The 22,714-nt window shown below is 42.2% G+C and overlaps 1 protein-coding gene across 2 annotated transcripts; it reads left to right on the top strand.

Moving 5' to 3' along the window:
* The first annotated feature begins 323 nt into the window (after positions 1-323).
* On the top strand, positions 324-15,147 carry DLEU7 (deleted in lymphocytic leukemia 7). 2 transcript variants are annotated; one of them, XM_046663805.1, is made up of 2 exons: positions 324-776; positions 14,898-15,147. In XM_046663805.1, the coding sequence occupies exons 1-2, from the start codon at positions 324-326 to the stop codon at positions 15,102-15,104; spliced, it is 660 nt and encodes a 219-aa protein (XP_046519761.1). In that variant the 3' UTR covers positions 15,105-15,147. The 2 variants fall into 2 exon arrangements, with proteins under 2 accessions (XP_046519761.1, XP_046519762.1); XM_046663806.1 differs by lacking the exon at positions 14,898-15,147 and adding an exon at positions 7,096-7,184.
* The last annotated feature ends 7,567 nt before the right edge of the window (positions 15,148-22,714 follow it).

Genomic DNA, 22,714 nt, shown 5'->3' with positions numbered 1-22,714 from the left:
ACAAAGCAGCATGTGTTCCCAGCAAAGCCCTGGAGAGGAGGAAGAACCAGAGCTCAGCATCTGGCTGATTTTCAAGTACACGCGGAGCAGCGCTTCAGGCAGCCTTGGGTCCGAACCAGCCCGTTCGGACTTGAAGCGAATGCAGATGCCAGCAGGAGTCACCGACGGCGGGCCCAGGGCGCGGCCGGCCCCACACGCTGAGACACAAGGAGGCCCAGAGGCCGCGGGTTAGGCAATGTGACCCTGGCGACCCCGACCGCCTCCGCCTCCCTCGCTCGCTGCTCCACCTGCCCGCGGAGCGCGCCTAGCCGCTGACGGAGGTGATGGCTAGCCCCGCACCCTTCGTGGCCTCCATCAGCCACCAAATGGTGGCTCTGCAGACCCTGCAGCTGCTGCAGCAGGAGTGGGGCTGGGGGGATGATCCGGGCACCCCAAGGAGCCCGCGGGACCCTGATCACGTGTCCGCTTCCCCAGCGCGTCGCTCAGGCCCTCGGCGGGCCCGGCCTGGGCGCGAGGAGGGGGGCGGGGACAGGGGCGCCAGGAATGAGGGATCTGGGACTCGGGCGAGCTCCCCTGAGGTGGAAGTGGTGCGAGGCGCCGAGGGGGGCGTGGAGCTGCTGCCCTTTCCCCCGGACCACAGGCCCTGCAGTCTGGCCCGAATGGCGATGCGCAGCGCGCTGGCCCGCGTGGTGGACTCGACCTCAGAGCTGGTCAGCGTGGAGCAGACGCTGCTGGGCCCCCTCCAGCAGGAGCGGTCCTTCCCCATCCATCTGAAGGTGAGTCTGGCCTCCAGCATCCCCTGTCAGGCGCAGGATCCCCTCGCATGGCGCATGGCGGGGCTGAGGGGCCGGGATGGAGACGGGGTGGGGCCGCAGGATCCGAAGCAGAGCTGCCCCCAAGGATTCAGTCCCCTGGAGGGGGATGGGAGGAGGTGACACGCTGGGGAGTCAGCACTTGGGGCAGGGAACTCAGGTGGGCCCCAGGTGGACCCACCTGACTGCAGAAAAGAGATGCAGGGACGCCTTGCCAAAACCTTCCTCTGGAACTCCTTACCCTCTCACATAAATCAGCTTTCTGCTCCAGCTGAAGGCCCTTGCCACATGTGCAGCTTCTAAGGATGGAGGACAGCTTCCCCTACTCCTTTTCCAAATTAATAACCCTTCCTCCAGAGCCTTAAATATACATATTAAGTTCCCTCTGCCTTTGTATGATGAAATCACCTACATTATTTAAAGTTCCTTCACACTTAAGAATCGCAATTATTTTTGCATAAATCCAATTCCAGGCAGAGCTCAGAGGCCTTACAGAGTCAACCTAAATTCTCATAAAGTGGGGTGAGAGCGAGGTGGGTCCCGGGTGTTGAAGCGTGAATACTAATGCTAACTCCTGCTAAGTCACGCAGCTCATGCTTGTAGGGCACAGTTTCCTTTTAAGGTACCAACTGTGTTAGCTAATTTAGCCAGGGAACAGAGCAGCTGCCTCCCAGGCCGAGCAGGATCATCGAAATCTGGGGATCTGGGAGCCAGTCTTGACCTTGCCATTAACTAACCTAATTGATTTAAAGTCACAAATCTCTTTGAGACCTTCTGGCTTTCCAATTTTGACCTGCTTCGTTCATTGCCCTTGGGAGTCTAGCAGAAGGAAATGAGGAGGGGTGATGAAGAGAGCTTAGAGCACTTCGCAAGAGTTGCTATTCTTGCTCTACAAGCCAAGGTTTGGAAAAAATTGGTCTATATTAGATTGCACGATACACTGTAAAAGATTAATTTAAAATCAAACATAAAGTATATCATACTCACAAATAAGTATGTTACTCTAGACTAGGATTTCTCAACCTCTACACTACTGACATTTTGGGCTGGATAATTGTTGTGCGGGGTTGTCCTATGCATTATATGGTGTTTAGCAATGTCCCTGGCCTTTACCCAGTGGATGCCAGCAGAATTAGTCCCTCTGCCAAACTGATACAGCCAAATATTGCCAAATGTGGTGGTGGTCGGGGGGGGGGGGGGGTGGGGGGGGGGGAGATCACCTCCAGATGCAGAGCACTATTCCACTCACGTTAGAAAGTTAAGAAAATGAAGCTGCATTTGCCCAGTGCTCTCAAATATGAGATGCACCTTTGTCTGTACCACCAAGAAATAAAAAATCCTACTGCTTAAACTAGGACATACCATCGATTCTAAGGTACACCCTCACTTCAGAGATTTTTGAAATGTGAAAAAAATGTGCATCTTAGACTTGATGAAATATAAAGTGCTGTGTGATGTTAGGAGCATATCACACACAGGTAGACTGGCAAAAGGAGAGACTGATCAGTTTTACCTTAGGTGATCCTGGAAGGCTTCTTGGAGGAGATAACCTTTTTAAAAAATGAATATTTGCTCTCCAAGCGTTAAAGGGAAAAAGCATTTCAGGGGATCCAAGGCCCAGAAGCCATGAAAGGGCCTGGGCCTTTGGGGGAACTAAAATGAGTTCACTGTGGCAGAAAGGGTGCTGGAGAGGTAAGTGAGGTCAGATGATGAAAGGCCTATGTGTCCTCATGCTGAGGACCTTGGATTGTCTTGCAGGCAAAAGGTAGCCATTGAAGGGACTGAGGCAAGGACTGGGGCCTAGATAAGTCATGAGAGGTAAGGCTGCAGGTGGGGAGTCAGGTCAGAAGAGGATTGTCCGAGGGCCTGACCCAGCTCGGTGGCAGTGGTGACCTCTGCTCTGGACAACAGATCATGCCACTTGGGTTGAATGCAGCTGTCACTTACACTTGGTAATCCTTTTAACCCTTTCTACTTGAATTTTTGTCCTAAAACAAAACTCCTCAAACTTTATTCATCCAAACCTCAACCTTTTCTTCCCTGTCACCAGCAAACACGCAGACATCTGGATGTGTTGCTGCCGGTGTTTCTAGAGGTGTCCAGAGGGCTCATTAGGAACGGGGACCTTCCCCTGCGTTTTAGGCTCTGAGAACGGCCAGTGCTTTCAGAAGGGAGAGAGGCAGGAGAGGTTGCTCTGGGTGATTTCCTCTTGGCCAGCATCTTGGAAGTTTGCTTGGTTTGCTGTTTGGAGGAAAGGTGGTATCTCCATCTGGTCTGTAGAGGAGTGATTATAAAGCGCTTAGATTTAAGGACACGGCAGTCTGCCTTTCCAGCGGGCTGGTTATACAGACTTGGCTTCGTTAATAGTCGTGTTCATTCAAACGATTTGGATACGTGTTTTCTGTATTTTTAAAATAAGAACATGCAGATGGATTTTATATACCGGAATGGTTTCAGGAGGATTGGTGTTAATGGAAATAACATTTGTGTATCATTTGCAAGTGTGTGGAAACTTCCCCAACATCAGGTCTCTCCTGTAGTGTTACTTGCCGCAGAGGCCAGGAAGACACACTGCAACCAAAGGCTGTAGCCAGTGATGGGCATTAGGGACCCTGAAGGGGAGACGGCATGGCACAGGACAGTGATCAGGTCCCATGGAGCATTTCACACCTGCTCTGCCGCTTTCTGCTATCGGCCCTGGAGCAAGGAGTTTAGTTTTCCTGTGCCTTAATCTCCTCACCTCTAAAGTGGGGATAGTGGCATCTAACCTTATAGGGTTATTAAGGTAATGCATATAAAGTCTTGGCTAGTGGCCGCCCGTAGTAAGGCACAATACCTTTGAGCTTTTGTTATTATTATTATAATTATTAATAGCTGGTTGCTGCCTCATGAGTTCTCATTGACTGTTATTATTGTCACTTCCGTTCTTGATATTGATGGATCTGACCCATCAACTCTGTATTTCCTGTTCTGAGACCATTGACAAAAGCAGAGTTAAGATGACCCAAAGAGACTTCCAGGAAGCCTCTGCTATCCAGAGATCAGCTTCAGCCCATGTTGAATGAGTGTCTTAGAAACATTGCCATCGAGTGACTCGCTGATCAAACCACTGAGGATTAAGAAAGTGAAATTTTCAGGCGTGAAGGCAGAGAAACCCTCATCACAGTAACAGTGGATACCGTTATACTACTTTACACTTTTCTTAAAGGAGCCAACACTTACTATTCCTTTTGAACATTTAGAGGTTATCAAACACGTGCAAAAAAAAATGAAATGAGTTTCTTCATGGTGGATAAAATATGCTTGACAGTGCAGAGTCTTGTTAAATTCGGTGGAGAGGATGGAATTAATCAGCTTGACAGACATTTATTACAGGAGGAAACTGAGGCTCAAAGGAATTTAGGACTTTGCTGAAGATCCCACAGCTGGGAAGTAATGCCCCATGATTCAAACATGGTTTTATCTGCCTCCTTCTACCAAATCACAGTGCTAGCTCATCGGGGTGTCTTGAACATCACGCTGAAATGTGCATGAGAGTGCATGGTTACAGGGCACGGTCATAATGCCATGCACTGCACACCGTTTGTGCTGCAACAGTCACGTTGTAGAGTGGGTATCTTAGTCAGCTTGGGCTGTCATCACAAAATGCCACAGATGGGGTGGCTTAAACCACAGACATTTATCTTCTCCCTGTTACGGAGGCTGGGAAGTCCAAGATCAAGGTGCCAGCAAATTTGGTTTCTGGTAAGGGCTCTCCTCCTGGCCTGTAGACTGCCACCGTCCCACCATGTCCTCACACGGCCTCTCCTCTGCACATGTGGAGAGAAAGAGGTCTCAATGTCTCTTCTTATAAGGATACCAATCCTACTGGATTAAGGCTCCCCCCTTGTGACCTCATTTAACCTTAATTACCTCCCAAAAGGCCCTATCTCTAAATAACAGTCACATTGGAGGTTAGATTTTCAACATATGAATTTTGGGGGGCCCCAATTCAGTCTACAACACTGGGTGATTTGTGTGCCTCCTTATATAATGGCCACCTTACCTAGTGACAAAAGACACCAGGTAAATGTAGGAAATCATTGTCAAACCAGTAATACTAGCAAAGATGCTTTAGGCACTTGCCACCCAAAGGGAACATAGAAATGTGCGGGACACCAGAAGAAAGCCAGGCTAGGATTTTAAAACTGCTGAAGATGACCAATTCACATCGAGACCATTAACCAAGCCAATTATGAAGTCACTCTGATTGAGTTTTGTCTGTCTTCCTTTGAGAGTTAAAAACATTTATAGTTTCCAAGAGTTCTGTTCTGAAGCAAGTTTCATGGAAACTATAGCTGATGCCAACTTTCGGAGGCAGAAGAACTTTGCTGCCATTGCAGATTAAACTTGCCTGTGAGCTCACCCGTTTCAATTAGCTAATTCTGGTACCAATTACTCCATCACGTTCCGTAGTCCTTGCTGGTTTTCTCATTCTACACAGCAAGAGCAGCGGTATAAAACTGTTGGCTTTGGCTGCACAGTCATTGCTAATGCTCTTTGCAAACTGCAAGGGTGAATATTGGGTTACTCAGAGGAAGACAGTGGTGATGAGTACTTTTTTCCCCATTAACATTAGTTGCAAAGCCAGTTTCTGCAAATTTGGGAATTGTGTCTTTAAAAATTACTAACATACTATTGAAGAAATAAATGCTCATGGTTGTAGATTAGTAGCCTTACCAGAGGATTGCTCTTCATTTGGGACAAAACTGTGCTTTTATGTTAGAAAAAAATAACTGTTTTTCTGTTCTGTGACTCTTCTGAAAGTAGCTTAATTATAGCTTTGTCATTCCCTCTAATGTGGACAATATGAAAATCAGGACGTCTAAGCTTTCTGAAATGAAAATTTGGGGAAAGATATTGCAGGAAGGCCTTAAAACAAAACTACTTATGTTTGACATCTTGGTGGAAATTCCACTGTGCTTTATTTTACAATTTTGGGGTTTGCCTTGTGAGCATACCTGAATCAAGTGCTTGTAGTCATGACAAAGTGCTTTTCACTGGACTTTTCTAATGAAAATGGTACCATACTCAAAGCAAATGCGTAAGAACCCTTAGTTACTTGTGAGCATTTACACTGGGTACACACAAGTAAAAATGTTTAATTTCCTGTGGATGATAGACTTTTTATGGTGACTGGCAGATACTTTGGTTCTTCATTGGGTCTTTTATTACTGTACAGTTGCATATCTATTTGAGATTGACCTTAGGTTCAGGCAGCTGGTGACTGACTGCTCTGGGTCCTGTGAATTTTTTTTTTAAAGATTGGCCCTGAGGTAACATCTGCACCAATCTTTCTTTTGTTTTCTTCTTCTCCCCAAAGCCCCCCAGCACACAGCTGTATATTCTAGTTGTAGGTCCTTCTAGTTGTGCTATGAGGGACGCCACCTCAGCATGGCTTGATGAGCAGTGCTAGGTCCGTGCCTAGGATCGAATGGGCGGAACCCTGCGCCACTGAAGCAGAACACACAAAACTTAACCACTGGGTCAGGGACCAGCACCCGGGCCCCGTGAATTTGTAGTTCAAAGCAAGATGTTGATGAACCAAGTGAAGATGGGGCAATTGGTGGTCCACTGTTCCTCATAGTGTGGTTTTCAGGATGTCTCTCTAAATAGAGAAATGACATTGCCATTGTAGGTCCACAGCCAGCGTGGAGGATTGTAGTGAGTCTGAGGAAAGGATTTGTGTTCCTTCGTAGGGCCCAACACTGGGCACCTTTAGTGGAGAGTGGTCTTCTGGTCGATCTGAAGTTGAGTAAGGCCATGCGCTATCGCAGAAAGTGGGAGAAAGCTCTTTCTTTCTTTAATGCTCTCTGTAGAGGATTCAGGGAGAGTGAGAAGGGAAAACGTGAGAAGCTGAAACAGTTTATGGAGGCCATGTGAGAGAATATAGCTCAAGATATGACTGTTTTGAAATGAACCATCTTTTTAAAATGCCAGTGGTAAAGGGAATATGAACAGCTTTATAGTAGATCTAGAAGTGATTTTGCAGGTGACGTGCTAGGAGAAAAGCCCAGAAAGCCTGTAGATTGTTTAAAAGTTATCTGCATTTTAGACCCTATAAAGTCATATTGTATTTTTGACTTTATTATCCATTGGTGTTGGTTTCAGAAAACAAGCTTTGAAACTGACTCCTGCTGCCAGATTCTTTTTGCCTTCAAGCCTTCAGTTTTGATGGGATTGTTTATTTTCAGTAAGAAGCTAAAAAAAGGCCTAACTTTTCTTCCCTTTTTGGACTTTGCAGGTGTATATTCAGTTGTTCAAGGATTCCAGATGTGTGCCTTCCTAATAAACACAATGCAGAATGCAGGAAAGAACAAGTGTGGTGGTTTTTCTAGGAGATCTCCTCACACCAAGTAGGAGAGAACAGAGTGGAGGAAGGGAGAGCTCCAACGATGAGGTCTCTGATTAGCTGGAGGTTGGTTTTACATGGGGTACCATGCCTTGAATATCTTCCAGATAACCAAGCCCTCCCAATTACGTTACAGAGAAGAAGGATGGGCCAACAGGCCAGTCTTCAATTTGCATGTGACCATTGCCAATTTGAGCTTCGTAACACTCAGTTAACCTTAAGAAAAATAACCTGAATGTGGCCAAAAAAGAAACCAAAACAGTTCACTTGTAAGGCATTTTTGGTCCATCCCCAAAGCTAGTTTGGTGCCTCTCCCGCTTGCTTCCATGGTGTCCCTGTTCACCGCACTGTGGCATCTACAGCTCTGTGCTTCCTGTTCACCAGTCTGTCTCCCACACTGGTGGGCGGGTGAGCAGGGCACCTGGTCCAGTTTCTTATTTTATGGGTCTTTGATGAACATTTGAGTTTTGAAGAGAGGTTAATTCCGGTGCTGCCACTCATTTGCTGTGTGACTTAGGCACATCATTTAATGTCTCTAAGCCACATTTTTTTTTCCATCTATCATGGACTGTTGTGAGGATTGAGCAAGACAAGGTGTGTAAGGAGCCTCACTTGGAGCCTGGCACATAGTAGGTTCTCAGGCTCATAGGCTAGACCAGTGTTCTTAACATGCTGGTTTGCCTTGTTACTCCCATGCTCAGAAGTCTCCAGAGACTTTACTGTGACCCTCAAGGCTTCCTATGCTAACTTATCTCCTGATTCCCAGCATAAACTCTGTTCTTTGCAGACTGGTCTCCTCCTAGCCTCAGCCCCTACTTGACTTCAAGCCCTTGCTTGTGTTGTTCATTCTAATTGCAAGGACTGTCTCTTTGCCCTAGGAGTCAAATACTGCTTTCCCAAACATCACCTAGAATAATGTCCTCAAGGTCCATCCATGTTGTAGCATGTGTCAGAATTTCCTTCCTTTTTTAAGGCTGAATAGTATTCCATTGTGTGTATATACTACATTTTGTTTATCCATTCGTTTGTCAACGGACACTTGAGCTGCTTCCACCTCTTGGCTATTGTGAATAATGCTGCTATAAACATGAGTGTGAAAATATCTCTTTGAGATCCTGCTTTCAATCCTTTTGGATATATACCCAGAAGGAGAATTGTTGGATCATATGACAATTCTATTTTTAATTTTTTTGAGGAATCTCCATACTGTTCTCCATAGTGGCTGCACCATTTTACATTCCCACCAGCAGTACAGAAGGGTTCCAGTTTCTCCACATCCTCACCAACGCTTGTTACTTTCAGTTTTTTGATAGTAGCTATCTTAATGGTTGTGAGGTGAACTCGACCACTCTTTGTGAGACTTAATGTTTGTCATCTCTACTGAACGGTTTAAATCGGTTTCATCTCACCAGTTGGATTCCAAGTTTCTATAGAGCATATTTTTTCTTTTCTTTTTTCCCCTGCCTTCCCCTCCTCTCCTTCTTACTTACCTCCCATCTAGCGGAGTACTTTAATTATAGGCTTAGGTTGATGGAGTGCTTTATAAATACAAAAACTTTCATATCTGTGAACCAATTTGACCTTCACAGCCTTTCCGTGTGGTAGCTATTATTGTTTCCATTTTACAGATGAGAAAACGGAATATTCCTTAGATGAAATGTCTTGTCCAAGGATGACCCATCAAAGGGGCAGAATCTGGGCTCTGAAGGCAGAACCAGGCCACTGAGGGAAAGTCCAGTGCTCGTGAGGGAATTGGCTCTGCATCCCAGGGGTCTTTGAGGCTGCCTGGAGGGCCACTGTTCTAACTAACATCTGTGAAGTCCATTTTGCCATGTAGCGTACATACTCACAGGTTCTGGGGACTAGGATGTGGACGCTTCTGGGAGGTCATTGTTCTGCCTACCACAGGGCAGATTTCAGCTAAAGATTACGAAGAAATGTTCTAAAACTTAGCGCTATCTCCTCTAATGGGTTGCATACTAAGCACATGAGTTTCTGCAGTGTAGCCAGGCAAATTTTGGACAAGCACACATCAGGTATGCTATAGAAAGGCTTCACATGTAAGAACGAGCTCTGTAGGAACCCTGGGCAGTGCTTAGATTATGTCTATAAACGTCTGTTCTTTTATAGGATTGGTTTTTGTGCTTTACCATAGCCCTCATCACACTTCGCTGGACATTTGGATGTATGTCCCATGTGTTCCATTCCCCCTACTAGGTTCTAAGCTGTTTAGAGATCGGGTATCATGTCTAATTGCCTTTTATTCAGTGTAGTCAGTCATGTAGTGGAGACTTGGTATACATTTGAAATAAATTTAACTGATTCATTAACTGAGTCAAACAGGCCGAGGTCATTATCCTAGTAGATCCGTCGAGTCACAGGAGATTATCTGAACTCACTTTAAAATGTAAACGCTGGCCATCAATTTGGAACACTGTAGCAAACAATACATTTCATATCCAGAGTCTGAAATTACACAGGCTTTAGAAGTTCCAAAACCTGCTCTTAGATTGCTCAGCCGTAGTGTTCTAATTCTGGCAAAGCGCTCAAAGCACCATGTAGGATATTACATCATTTCTGGAAGCATCTGGGACTTGCTAAATAAAGGCTGCTGGGAAGATATGCTCTGTTGTTGAATGGAAAGCACCATAAGTGAAATCATCACGAACATTGATCATGTGAGTTTCTACCGAAAGCACGTGAGCCGTTTAATATGCTATTGCCTCAACGCTATAACTTGTGGCCCCCACCTCCTGCAGCAGCATCCGTAGAGGTTTGGTTGGAAGCCATATTATTGGATCCATAGTTGGCCTTCAGACCTTCCAGAAAGGAAGAAAAGCAACCACCTGTTTTATTTTTCCCTTCCCTGCCTTAAGAGTCCCATGGAAAGCCTATTCTTATTAATTTGTTTTCTTTGACTGTTCATATATTTGAGAAAGGATTAAATGGAAATGCTGTACTAAAATAGTAAAATAAAGAGACTTTGCAAAGCTCGCCAGAGGTCTCAAGTTTAGCCCCGGCCTGGGGAAGCAGTACAGCCCAGCAGTGGAATTTTATTGTATGTATAATTTCCCCAAACGATGCCTTCTTTGATTCTTTACAGTAAATGTGAAATTGACTTCAGATTTTGGGCCCACAGATATCTTTTTAAAGGCATTTTAATCTTCTTTGGGTGATGAATGCCTTTGCAGACTGGCTAATAGGCACACGTCAGCACATATTTCAATGGTTCCTTCTAGTTTGAATTTCCCTTTGCACGTTGTCTTTGATCCTTCCACTTTGTACTTAGAGTTGGATTACTTCTATAAAGCAAGCGGACAATTTCCCTTGATGTGGATCTCGGGGAAGTAGTCCAGAGTCATTTTTTTCTCCTATTTTCCCATTCCCAAGCAACATGCTCCAGCAATATAGGTTACCCCATAAATTATGGGACAGATTATCTGAGTAGCCCCTGGATACCTTCTGAGCAGAAATGAGCAACACGCTAAGGCACAGAAGCAAGAATGCTTTAAAAGAGAAACAAATCCAGAAGCCTGGTAGCCTGAGAATAGAGTAAAGGGTCTGTAGCCTGTTTATCTTTCTGTCCCAGCGCCTAACTCACCCCAGGGTCCTGCCGCCATTGTTTGCTGAACTGAAGTAAATGGATGTTTGTTTCGTTTCTTGGGAGATGTTCTCTAACAAGCACTTGCCAGAAACCCAGGTCCTTCTCACCCAAAGGACAGAGCTTTTATTAGGGGGGAGAACAGCATCTCTTTCTATTCAGAATTAGGAAGAAAAGTCTACTTCCTCATCACAGTTTGGTCCAACTTTTAGTTCTTCCTTTTGTTTTCTTTTGGATTATCTATTTTTCTTTTCCTGTTGTTGAGTTGAATTCTTAGCTCACGGAGTTTCAGTGCTTATTCTTTACTTATGTAAGCATTTCAGTCTACGCATTTCTCACTTGCTACGTCCCACAAATTTATGATATAGTATTTCCATAATTGTTCAGTATAAAGTATCTTATACTTGCAATTATTTTTTTGCTGACCCATGGATTATTTAGAAGTAGATTTTTAAGTCATACATGTTTGGGGAAGATATCTATGTTATTAATTTCTCATTTATTTGCATGGTACAGACTTTTTGATATTTGTTGAGATTTGCTTTGTGGCATTGTAATATAGCCAGTTCATAAATATTCCACATTTTTTTTTCAGGGGAAGATTCACCCTATGCTAACATCTGTGCCAGTCTTCCTCTTTTTTTTCCCTCCCCCTGCCAAAGCCCCAGTGCATGGTTGTATATTCTAGTTGTAAGTCCTTGTAGTTCTTCTATATAAGCTGTCGCCGCAACATGGCTACTGACAGATGAGTCGTGTGGTTCCGCATCTGGGAAGTGAACCTGGGCTGCCAAAGTGGAGCGTGTCAAACTTTAACCACTAGGCCATCAGGGCTGTCTCCATATATGTTTGAGAATAATGTGTATTTGCTTATCTCTGTTGAACCAAGCTTGTGATTCGTGTTTTCAGTCTTTTCTCCCTAGGCTGGTTGTTTTGTTGTTGGATCTATCATTTTCTGAGAAAGCTGGGTTAACATCAGTCTTTATGTTTATGGATTGACTGTAAATTGAGGTTATTGTGTTATATACACAAAAGTAAAAAATTATTATGTCTTCTTGGGCAATAGTTACTTCTATTAATTGTAGTTTATTTTTTCCCTAATAATGATTTTTCTGGCTTTATTTTGGCTTCTCTTTGTCTGGTATATAGTTTAGTATCCATTTACTTTCGATCTTTAGGTAATTTTAGTTTTAAATCTGTTGCTTGTAGACAGCACATAGATCAATTTTTAAAATCCAATCTGGTAGCCACTATATTTCAAAAAGTGTCTTATTTGGTGCTTCTATTCACCTTGCTTTATGTTTGTATCTTTATTTCTTCATTTTTACCTTCTGTAGATAGAAACAATAAAGTTTTCATATACCATTTCCTTTTGCTGATTTTGAAGTTTTATGTATTATTTCTCTGCTTTAAAAGATAACCTTTACATTTCTCACATGCATACTTCACAAGCCTGAAACTTACCAGTTTTGCCACCTTCCTGTGGAATAATGTGATGCCTTAGAATGTCACTCCAGCCTACATGTTACTACTGTTCAACATTTTAGAACACTCTTGCTTTTGTAAACCCTAAATTAGTTATAATTTCTGTTTTGGACAATGAATTCTTTAGATTTACACCATGTTTTTAAATTTCTTTATTCATTGTTGCTTCTTGCATCTCATTCTTTTTTCTGAATTATATTTCCTCTTTCTGAATTCTATCTTTAGGAAGAAAGGACAGTGGGGATCTATTTGAGGTAACTCCTTTTATTTTTTTAAGTGAAAGTATATTTATTTTGTCCTGAGGTTTAAGTGTCAGTTTAGTTGGATAAAAAAAAAATTCTAGGTTGGCAGCTCCTTCAGGTTGATGGTTATTTGAGAATATTATTCCATTCTTTCTTTCTTCAATTGCTGTGGCTTAGAAGTTGCCTGTCTGTCTTGTCATCCCTTCAAACCCATCTTTCCTTTTCTCTCTCATTGCTTTTAAGAGTAGTTTTACCTTAATGAGTTTAGATTTGGATCTCATTTAACTTACTCTACTCAAGGCTGTTTTACTTCCTGAAGGTTTTGGATTAATTTTGGATAATTTTTATCCATTATTCCCTTTGAATTTTACCTCTCCTCCATTCTCTCTCTCGTCTTTGCTGGAAATGTATTTGATGAACTTTGTTCTTCTGTCTTCCATGTTGCTTAATCTCTCATTCATAGTTCCCTTTTATCTTGCACTCTGGGTAATTTTCTCATATTTATCATCCATTTTACTAATCCTCACTTTAGATGTCTTCGTTCAGGTGTTTAAACTGTCCATTGAGTTTTTAATTTGTCACAGTAGTGGTCATTTCTAGAAGTGGTATTTGGTTCTTTTTCAGGCATGTTTTTTCTTAAAACATTTTTGCTTCCTTCTTTTTTAACTTTAATCATTTTAAACATATTTTATAGTTTCTATCTGAAATTCTTGGAGTTTAATCCTGCCCTGAATGGTATCTGCTGTATCATGGCAGATTGTATTTTAAATTTCGTCTTCTGAGTTTGTCCTTGACAGAGCTTTATGGGAATACTACTGTGGAGCATGGGTTGTGAACATGTCCTTGTGGAATAGGCTGTTGTTTGCTTTTGCCATGTGTCCTTGGATATTTCAGCTCACTTCCAATGTTTAAGTTAATTTCTCAGTGTGAGTATTCCAGAACATGTATATGGTGTAGAGGACAACTCCAAACTTAAACTTGTATAGTACAGGTCTACAGTTACACATTCTTAGGGGCAGCTTTACCTTCCACCCCAAACCCAACTCAATAGAGATGAACTTTCTTTTCTCAATGGATATTGGCAGGCAGCTAATCTACTTTTCCTATATTTCTGGCCCTTGGGGATTTTCATTACTTTCTTGCAAGCTCAGAAATGATGTTTGTTCTATTTTATTTACAACTTGGTAGCAAGGGGTTTGGGGGAAACTAAGTGTGCCATGTTACCAGAACCAGAAGTCTGTGTGGTATGTTATTTTCACGTATTTAAAAATAAACCATAGGGGCCAGCCCAGTGGTGCAGCGGTTAAGTTCACACATTCCGATTCGGCAGCCCAGGGTTCACCAGTTCAGATCCCGGGTGCAGACATGGCACTGCTTGGCAACCCATGCTGTGGTAGGCATCCCACATATAAAGTAGAGGAAGATGGGCATGGATATTAGCTCAGGGCTGGTCTTCCTCAGCAAAAACAGGAGGACTGGCAGCAGATGTTAGCTCAGGGCTAATCTTCCTCAAAAAAAAAAAACTCATATATTCAACATTATCTCTGATGTGGAATAATTTCAATGTATTTATCCATGTATCTGTTTATATGCAACGGATTTTAAAATGTGAAACATTTGGGGATTAAAAATCTGTTTAATTACTTCATTATTTTAAACTACCTGAGAGTGAATTCTTTCTAAATTTGCATTGGAAATTTCTTGAGACCATGTTCATTAAATACGAAATCTTGTATTGGAACCTGGACAGATTCCAGACAGTGAATATGGACTAATAGGAACATAGGATATTTGTGTTTTCATCAAAGCTCTTTTAGGAACAAATAACAGAAACTCAACTCCAAGTGGCTTAGGTAAAAAGGCATATTTATTGACTCAGATAGCCCCCACATACTGGGGTTTATTGGTCAGGTACAGCTGGATTGACATGCTTAAAAAATGTAGTTAGAATCAGTCTCTTTTAATCTCTCAGCTCTACTTTTTTTCTGTGTTGGCTTCATTCTCATTTGGATTCTCCCCTTATGGTGGCAAGATGTTTTCCAGTAGCCCCAGTTAAAGAGAACTTCTCTTTCTCAGTCTAGCAGACATTCTGGGACTGTGGCATATTGGGCTGCCTTAGGTTGCCTCTCCATCCCTGGCCAGTCCAAGTGACCAAGGGATGATATGCTCTGATTGGGCTGGTCCCTAGAGTTGTGGAGTGGGGTCAGGTTTGGTCAAACCACATAGGCTGAGAATGGAGGAGAGTAGTTCTCTGAGAGAAAAACCCAGCCTCATCATCAGAAAAGACGAATGGAAGCTGGGTACACGCAATACAACAAATGTCCCCGTAACCTATCTAATTGCTTCTTTGTGTTTGCTGTTCATTTCAGGACAGTGTTGAGTTTAGAAACATCTGCAGTCACCTGGCTCTACAAATTGAAGGACAGCAGTTTGACAGAGATTTGAATGCTGCCCACCAGTGTTTGAAGACAATAGTCAAGAAGCTGATTCAGTCACTTGCTAACCTTCCTTCAGATGCCCACGTGGTAGCCTGTGCTTCTTTGAGACAGATCTTACAGAATCTCCCAGACATATGAGTGTTCAAGCCTCGGGGACTAAAACCACAGTGAGCACTACTCAGAGAACCGGGTACCTTAACCTGCTAACTGCAGCGGACAGTAGATATTTTTACTCCTAGTAAGAACTCGGCAGCATATTTAGCAGTCTGCCCAGTGGCATCTGTACCTTCAGAATTAAAGCATGTTGGGGAAAAGTTTTGAAAGCAGTAGTTCCATTTGTAAGTATGTTGACGTATTCACTGACTTTTTGATTGAAATATATTCCACTTTGTGGAATTGTTGGATTATATATGTATATATATTTATTAATTCGTATTGTGTTAATTTTAATCGAATGATACCTTGATCTATATTCATATTTAGTGTAGGTGTATGGGATTTAATACAGTTATTTATATGATTAAAGCTCCATGGTTCTTAAAATTATCTTGAATAAATGGGATATTTGATAACTGATATGTTCTGCTTACTGAGCACTTCGTTTTCTGTAGTGGGAATGATCCTTAGATGTTGTGGGAGCACATGTGTCAGTAATTCTGAGCTCCACTTCTGGCATTAGAACTCACTGTTGGGCAGAAGAAGAGCCGCCCCCAGCTCTTGTGCTTTCATATACTGATTTGTAAATTTAGAATGATAATGAGCTATGAAGTACCAAGGACATATGATATGTAAATACAAAGGGCAGTATTATTAAAGTCATGTGGAAACATCTAGTTTTTCTTACTGTTTCTAAGTATTCTGATTGAAGTAGGAAATTCTTGTGAAAAAAGGGAAGGAGTGGATATACTGGCAGGTTTCCCTAAACATTTAGAGCTAGGAAAAGAGAGGGTGACTTTTTTGTAATGATCTGCACATGCTTAGGAAAAAACTAAATTTCCTATTGTTTAATGATGACTGTGTTGAGAACCAAAGTTAATTGAAATGCTGCTTTTCCCTTAGAATTTTAATAGAAACGGCATCAGACTCAGAAAAAAAAGAATACAGTGTATACTTGCAGCTTGCTTTCTAAAGGAATTATAAACTGGGTCTGTATGGCGAGAGTATACACTTTTAAAAAATAAAGTGTTGGGGCTGGCCTGGTGGTTAAGGGCACACGTTCTGCTTCGGCAGCTGGGGGCGGCCGGAGTTCACTGGTTTGGATCCCGGGTGTGGACATGGCACCACTCAGAAGGCCATGCTGTGGCAGGCGTCCCACATATAAAGTGGAGGAAGATGGGCACGGATGTTAGCTCAGGGCTAGTCTTCTTCAGCAAAAAGAGGGGCATTGGCAGCAGATGTTAGTTCAGGGCTAATCTTCCTCAAAAAATTAAAAAATAAATAAAATAAAGTGTTAATATTAATCAAAGCCTTTTTAATTCCTTATACTCTAATCCTAGTTGGTTCCAAATATTTTCTTGCAGAATCTGAGGATTAAAGGTAAATATATTGCTTCTCTTTAGATGTAACTGACCATTTCCCTAGACAAGAACTAAATTTATGAGAGAGACTTCTAAATGAAAGATGAAAGGCATGTGTTTGTGCGTGTGCATGTGTGTGCGCACACGTGTGTGTGTACAGGGGCAGGATGGGTCAGAAAGGAAGAGCATTTATTTCTTGGCAACAATCTTTGGAACTTAGTTCTCCCGCTCCTAGGAAACACTGTATTCTGGGGGTATCACTGTATTTTACAGCACAGTCTTTCTTTCCCCAGGGAAATTATCCAAGCCCTCTTCTCGAAAGACCTATCATTACTTATAGGCTGCCTTCCTCACTGTAATCAATAGCTCTCTCAATAAATATGAGTATTAAAGGTGTTTTACTCTTACCTTAAGAAATGTTGAACATTTTTGCTTTTCCCTCTGTGCTTGTGCGTTTTCCTCACTTTGCAATGTTTTTCCCATGGACCAATTAAAACCCTGTTCATCCTTGAAGCCTGATTGACCCACCACCGCCTCCATGAACTCTCCCTGATCATCCTCACGGGACAGCGGCTCTTCCTCCTCTGCGCTTCCATAGAGCATATTCTGTGCACCTGCACTGGCATTTATCGCATACATCTTACAGCATGGCTGTTGGTATACCTGCCATCAAGATCGGCTTGCTGAGGACAGGGATTATTCTAGACATCCTTCTATATCGCATAGCAGCCACAGTTCTAAAAGTTCTTTGACCCGACTGGAACTTCATGGCCCCCTACCACCTTTTCACCCTCACCCCTTCAATTCTTCTGTGGCTTACTTACCGTGGTCAATTTCTATAATTGTTTGGTTGTATGTGCCAACGATTTCCTTCTCCTTTTTTCCTTTGGTTGAATGCTGCTGATAAAACTTCATTCCTGGTCAAGACTAACTCTCTGCCTACTCCATATCTGCACATGAGTTCTGAATGTGGCTGAGCAAAACACACAGTTGTGCCAATCTCACTTCAGTTCGTGCCTCCCAGTTTCAAGGCGCCCTCATGTTCTCCGTTAGAGAACTTCATTTCCTAGACCTGCGTTGTCTGCTGTGGCCACATGTGGCTCTTGAACACTGGAAATGTGGCTAGTCTGAATGGAGATGCGCTGAAAATGTAAAATGCACATTGGCTTTTAAAAACTTAATTAAAAAAACTATAAAATATCTCAGTAATTTTTTATACTGATTACATGTTGAAATGATAATTATTTTGAATATGTTGGGTTAAATAAAATACATTATTAAAATTAATTCTGCCTGTTTCTTTTTACCTTTTTAAGGTGGCTACTGGAAAATTTGATATTCCATATGTGGCTTGCATTATATTTCTGTGAGATGGTGCTGTCCTAGAAAATTTACTAGACAATTCACTGCTGTACTTGACAATTCACTCTCTGAGGGGCTTGTTCCACACTTTCTCGAACTTGTTCTCCACCCTCCTGGTTCTCGGCTGATGACCTTGCTCCAGATTGCACAGGGAGAATAAAGCCCTCAGAAGAGCATGTTCATCTCCACGCTAGCAGATCTACCTTATCTCTGTTTCTTTTTGTTTGAAGGAGGACCTGCCGTGCTCCTACCCGAGGCTAGTTGGCCACTCAGGCCCTGGTCCCATCCAGTCTGGCTTATTCAAGAACTTCCCTCTTGCACTCATCCCCTTGCCTGCATGGTCATTTTTTGCCTCTCAATAGGACCATTTCCATCAGCATGATATTATGTTATAGCATCTCCAAATCTTTAAAACATAATTCCTCCAGCTACAACTGTATTTCTCTCCTCCTTTTAAGTAAAAAACTCATTGAAATCGTCTATCGTCTACAGTTCTTTTTTTCCTATTCCCTTTTGAACTCCCTCAAAACAGATTATGTACCCACAACTCCACCAACATTGCTTTTGTCAAAATACCCTAATCACTGCCCCACGGATAAATTCAATGGTAAATTCTCAATCCTCATCTTTCCTGATCTGTCAGCAACTTTTAACACAGTTGCTTGCTCCCTCCTTGAACCACTTTCTTATTTTGGTCAGCAGACTTTCAAGGTTTTACTTCTTCACTAACTCACTCCACAGACTTTTCTCCTGGTTCCTCCACATCTCTCTGACTTAATTTTGGAGTGCTTCAGGCTCAGTCTTGGTCCCCTTCTCTATCTACATTTCCTCCATGGTGATTTTAAATGCCAGCTGTTCACCAAAGTCACCCAGATATAGGTCTTTCACCTTGAACTGCAGACTCCTTAGCCAACTGACTACAGAATATCTCCACCTGAAAGTCTAAAAGGCACTGCAAATTCCAAAATGGAATTCTTGATCCTCAAACCTGCTTCTCTCTCGTCTTCTAAGTTGCGTTTGGCAGTGGCTCATATCCTTCCAGTCACATAGGAAAAAAAATGTGAAGTCATCCTTGACTTCTCTACTACTCTTACTTATAGACACTCAATCAGCAAATCCTATTGGCTCAACCTTCAAAATATATTTCAAATTGGATCGCTTCTCACCACTACCCTAGTCCTAACCACTATTATCTCTTACCCGGAACATGGTAGTACCTTCCTAACTGGTCACACTACTTCTCTGCCCTCTCCCCATTATCCACTCTGTACACATCAGCCTCAGTAATAGAAGTCAGACCAATTACTCCTCTACTCTAAACTCACCAATGCTTCCCTTTTTACTCAGAATAAAATCCAAATTCTGCCTTTGACCTTTCTATTCTAAGAACACTGGTCTCTTTGTCGCTCTTACCTGTTCAAACACAACACGTCTCAGGGCCTTTGCACTAATGCTCTTCCCTCTGCCTGAAAGACTTTTCTCTCGCTGGCTTCAAGTAGGTCTCTGCTCCAATGCCGCCTCATTAAAGAGGCCTTCTTTTACCTCCTTATTGAAAGTAGCATTCCTTGTCACTCTCTTATCCCTTCTCCCTGCTTTGTTTTCTTCATAACACTTGTAATGGCCTGAATTTATTTATGTGTTTATTGACTGTTGTAGTGGGTTGACTGGTGGCCTCCAAAGGGTACGTCCATGTCCGAATCAATGGAATTTGTGACTATTCCCACATATGGAAAAAAGTGATTATCACCTTAGATGGTAACAGATGTGATTATTTTAGGGATATTGAGATGAGAGTATTTGAGATTATCAAGGTGGACCCTAAATGCCATCACAAGGGTCCTTATGAGACAGAGGCAAAGGGAGACAACATAGGCAGAAGAGGAGGTGGAAATGTGACTGAGGCGCCGGTGGGAGTGTCGTGCCCACGAGGCAAGGAATGCCGACAGCTACAAAAGCTGGAAGAGGCAAAGAATGGACTCTCCCCTTGAGCCCTCGGAAGGAGAGCTGTCCTGCTGATGCCTGGAGTTTGGACTTTTGGCCTCCAGAACCGTGAGAGAAAACATTCTTGTTGTTTTAAGCCACCCAATTTGGGATACGTTCTTGCAGCAGGTGCATAAGAAACCAATACACCCATTTCCCTCACTAGAACATAAGCACCAGGACGTTGTCCACGGCTGTACCCCAACACTGCAGCAATGCTGGCCACAGAGTGGCAGCTCAATAAATATTTGATGAATGAAGACACACAGCCATGCGGTTAGTCATTTAAACTTTTTTGTTTTTTACTGAGGAATTTGATCCCTCCAGAAGTTCCCCAAGTCATATATCTTTCACTAAATATCTAAACTCAAAGAAAAAAAGTTAAAAGGATGATTTTAAGGATTAAATTAATTGGTACATTTTGGTCAAGTGTTGGGTTAAAGCAATCATGTAGCTATCATTCAATAAATGGTTAATAATCGTGATAATCATTGTAACAATGACAGGGCCAGTCTAGGCCACCCTGAAGAGTGGTCTTTTTCTCCTTGGCTTTTCCATGTGGTCCTATTTCTTTTCTCCTTTACCTCAAAGATTGCATAAACGTACCTTTAAAAAAAGCACATTTTAAACTTTATAATCGTAGGCCGTTTTCTTCTGCAGCTGTATCATCATCTTCATCAACAATAACAATCGACCAAAATGCCTCCATTTTGGTGACTCCAGCAATGTGTGGGGGAATTTGGTCATCTTGGAGTTGGGCCATGGTTTTTTTATTTAAGACCATATAATAGCTCCAGCAGTGTGTGACACTTGCATGAGGACAGTTTGTAGATGTCTCTTCATAATGCTGAGAAAAAGTTGAGTCTTCTGATATTGTCTCTGTTGGATTTCCTTGGATATTTCACCCTCCCATTCCCCTTGACTTTCACCTTTGGATACTCCATAGCAATAGATTTCTGGATCGTAGAAACACATTTGCTTATGGAGTAAAAATAGGGGCTGTGCTGGGAACTTTCTAAGCAGAGCTGGACAAGCAAATGACAAGATGGTACCTATACACCTTGTCTGCCTTCTCTACTTCTCTGGAAGCTCCAAAACTCTCAGATCAGCCTGGCCTATATCCTTTTGACTGCATGCCTTATACTGACATAGAAACTATCTTCATGTTCCTTTGGCTGTGTTCCATTTTCTTTTGCCTCTTCAGAATCAGTTCTCTTCCCCCATGTAAATGCTCTCTTACTTTTCTAACTGACACAGTTTCTCCCCAGAGTGGATTTGTTTCCTTGGCTTAAATGAAGGCCTTTGGAAGGTAGGAAACCATTCAGCTACATGTTTCACGCAGAACACAGGATGCAAGAATCAAGTCTTTCATATTTAAAATTTCTTCCAACAATTGGCCCTGTCTTCCATTGTTCTTCATGCTCTGGTGCCAGATACTTATGTAGTAAATCTATCTGAGAGGAATATAAATTCTGTGGATCCATGAGTTTCAAGACGCTTAATTCAGCAGAACTTCAGATAATAAGTGTTCCGTATAATCTGGGAATCCTCATCAGGGATCCCAGTGTTCTATTCTATAGCCAAAAAATTACCACAGTCCTGGTTTCACTTTGCTACATGTCAGAACCAAAGGTCTGGGCTGTTGTAGCCCTGGCGCGTGTTAGCAGAGAGCTTACCTTTGTCTGATGTGACTTGTTTACTGCCATGCTCAATAGAAGTGATGTTTTAAGCTGAGCCATCGTTTATAAATTTCTCTTCTTGTCAACAAGCTCATATCTATTCCATTCTTATGATCACGTCAGGAGACACTTTCAAGGTTGGCGGAAATCTTTCCCAACATACAAGTAACACTAATTCGTTCCTCTTGCCTTGATGAAGTCTTTGATAATAATCATGGCTTCATTTTCTTTCCTTAAAAAGAGTATTATGAAATGTCTGTGGAGCGTAAAGGGTATCTGGTGGAAAAATAAATTCACAGTGATCCTAGAAACAAATTGCAGAAAGCTATTGGCTTAAGTTAGTACAAAGAGAACAGAGGTTTTTACAATCCCTTCTTCCCCCTCCTGCCTGTCTCACTCTAGCCCTGAATGTAGCTTAAGAGTACAGGAGTACAGCACAAGCTTGGAACACTGTGTGCGTGTGTGTGTGTGTGTGTGTGTGTGTAATTTCCTGGGTCATTAAGTTTGTGTTTTCTAAGTGTCCCTCTCACTTTCCTTTACCCATTTCAGCAGATTGAAATATGAGTTGAAAAGATCTTTGAATGAGGGATTTCTTTCTTAAAATGAGACCCCTAAAAATAAGAAAATCCAGAATGACATGCAGTTCTAAGCAATGAGTACATATCTAACATGTTCCCAAATGAACTTTTTGAGTACTGACTAATTAGTACATCATAATTTCCCAGAGGTCTTTTAGCTACAGGTTTTAAAAATGGTTCATTATGAATAAAAGGTGTTCTTGGAAAGATGAGGGTGGCCCTTAGCAAATCAGCATCACGAGGGAAGGACGGAGTTGGCCAAATAAATAGCTCACGCACTTTTATATTTATTCAAATAATTCTTTATCTATTTATTTTTAACCTTTATTTTGAAATAATTATAGATTCATAGAATATTCAAAGATTATAGGTTCATAGGAAGTTTTAAAATATAGCACATAGGGTCTCGTGAACTCTTCACTCAGCTTTCCCCAGTGATGACATCTCAGATGACTGTAGTATAATAGCAAAACCAGGACACTCACATTGGTACAATAGTGCTGACTACATTACAGACCTTATTCAGTTTTCATCAGTTTTTACATGTTCTCGTGTATGCATGTGTGTAGTTCTGTGCAATTTTATTCCATGTGTAGATTTCTGTAACCACGACCACAAACAAGATATAGAAC

The sequence above is a fragment of the Equus quagga genome, chromosome 6 (assembly GCF_021613505.1).
Source record: "Equus quagga isolate Etosha38 chromosome 6, UCLA_HA_Equagga_1.0, whole genome shotgun sequence".
NCBI classification, from domain to species: Eukaryota; Metazoa; Chordata; class Mammalia; order Perissodactyla; family Equidae; genus Equus; species Equus quagga.
Note: the sequence above shows the minus strand (reverse complement) of the source record. Positions and strands in the feature narration are given on the sequence as shown.

What these genes read in the sequence shown, in the direction of transcription:
- DLEU7 (XM_046663805.1), top strand. Translation starts at nt 324, where the DNA reads ATGGCTAGCCCCGCACCCTTCGTGGCCTCCATCAGCCACCAAATGGTG. An exon ending in CCTTCCCCATCCATCTGAAG is followed by an intron (nt 777 to 14,897) that starts GTGAGTCTGGCC and finishes TGTTCATTTCAG; the next exon opens with GACAGTGTTGAGTTTAGAAA.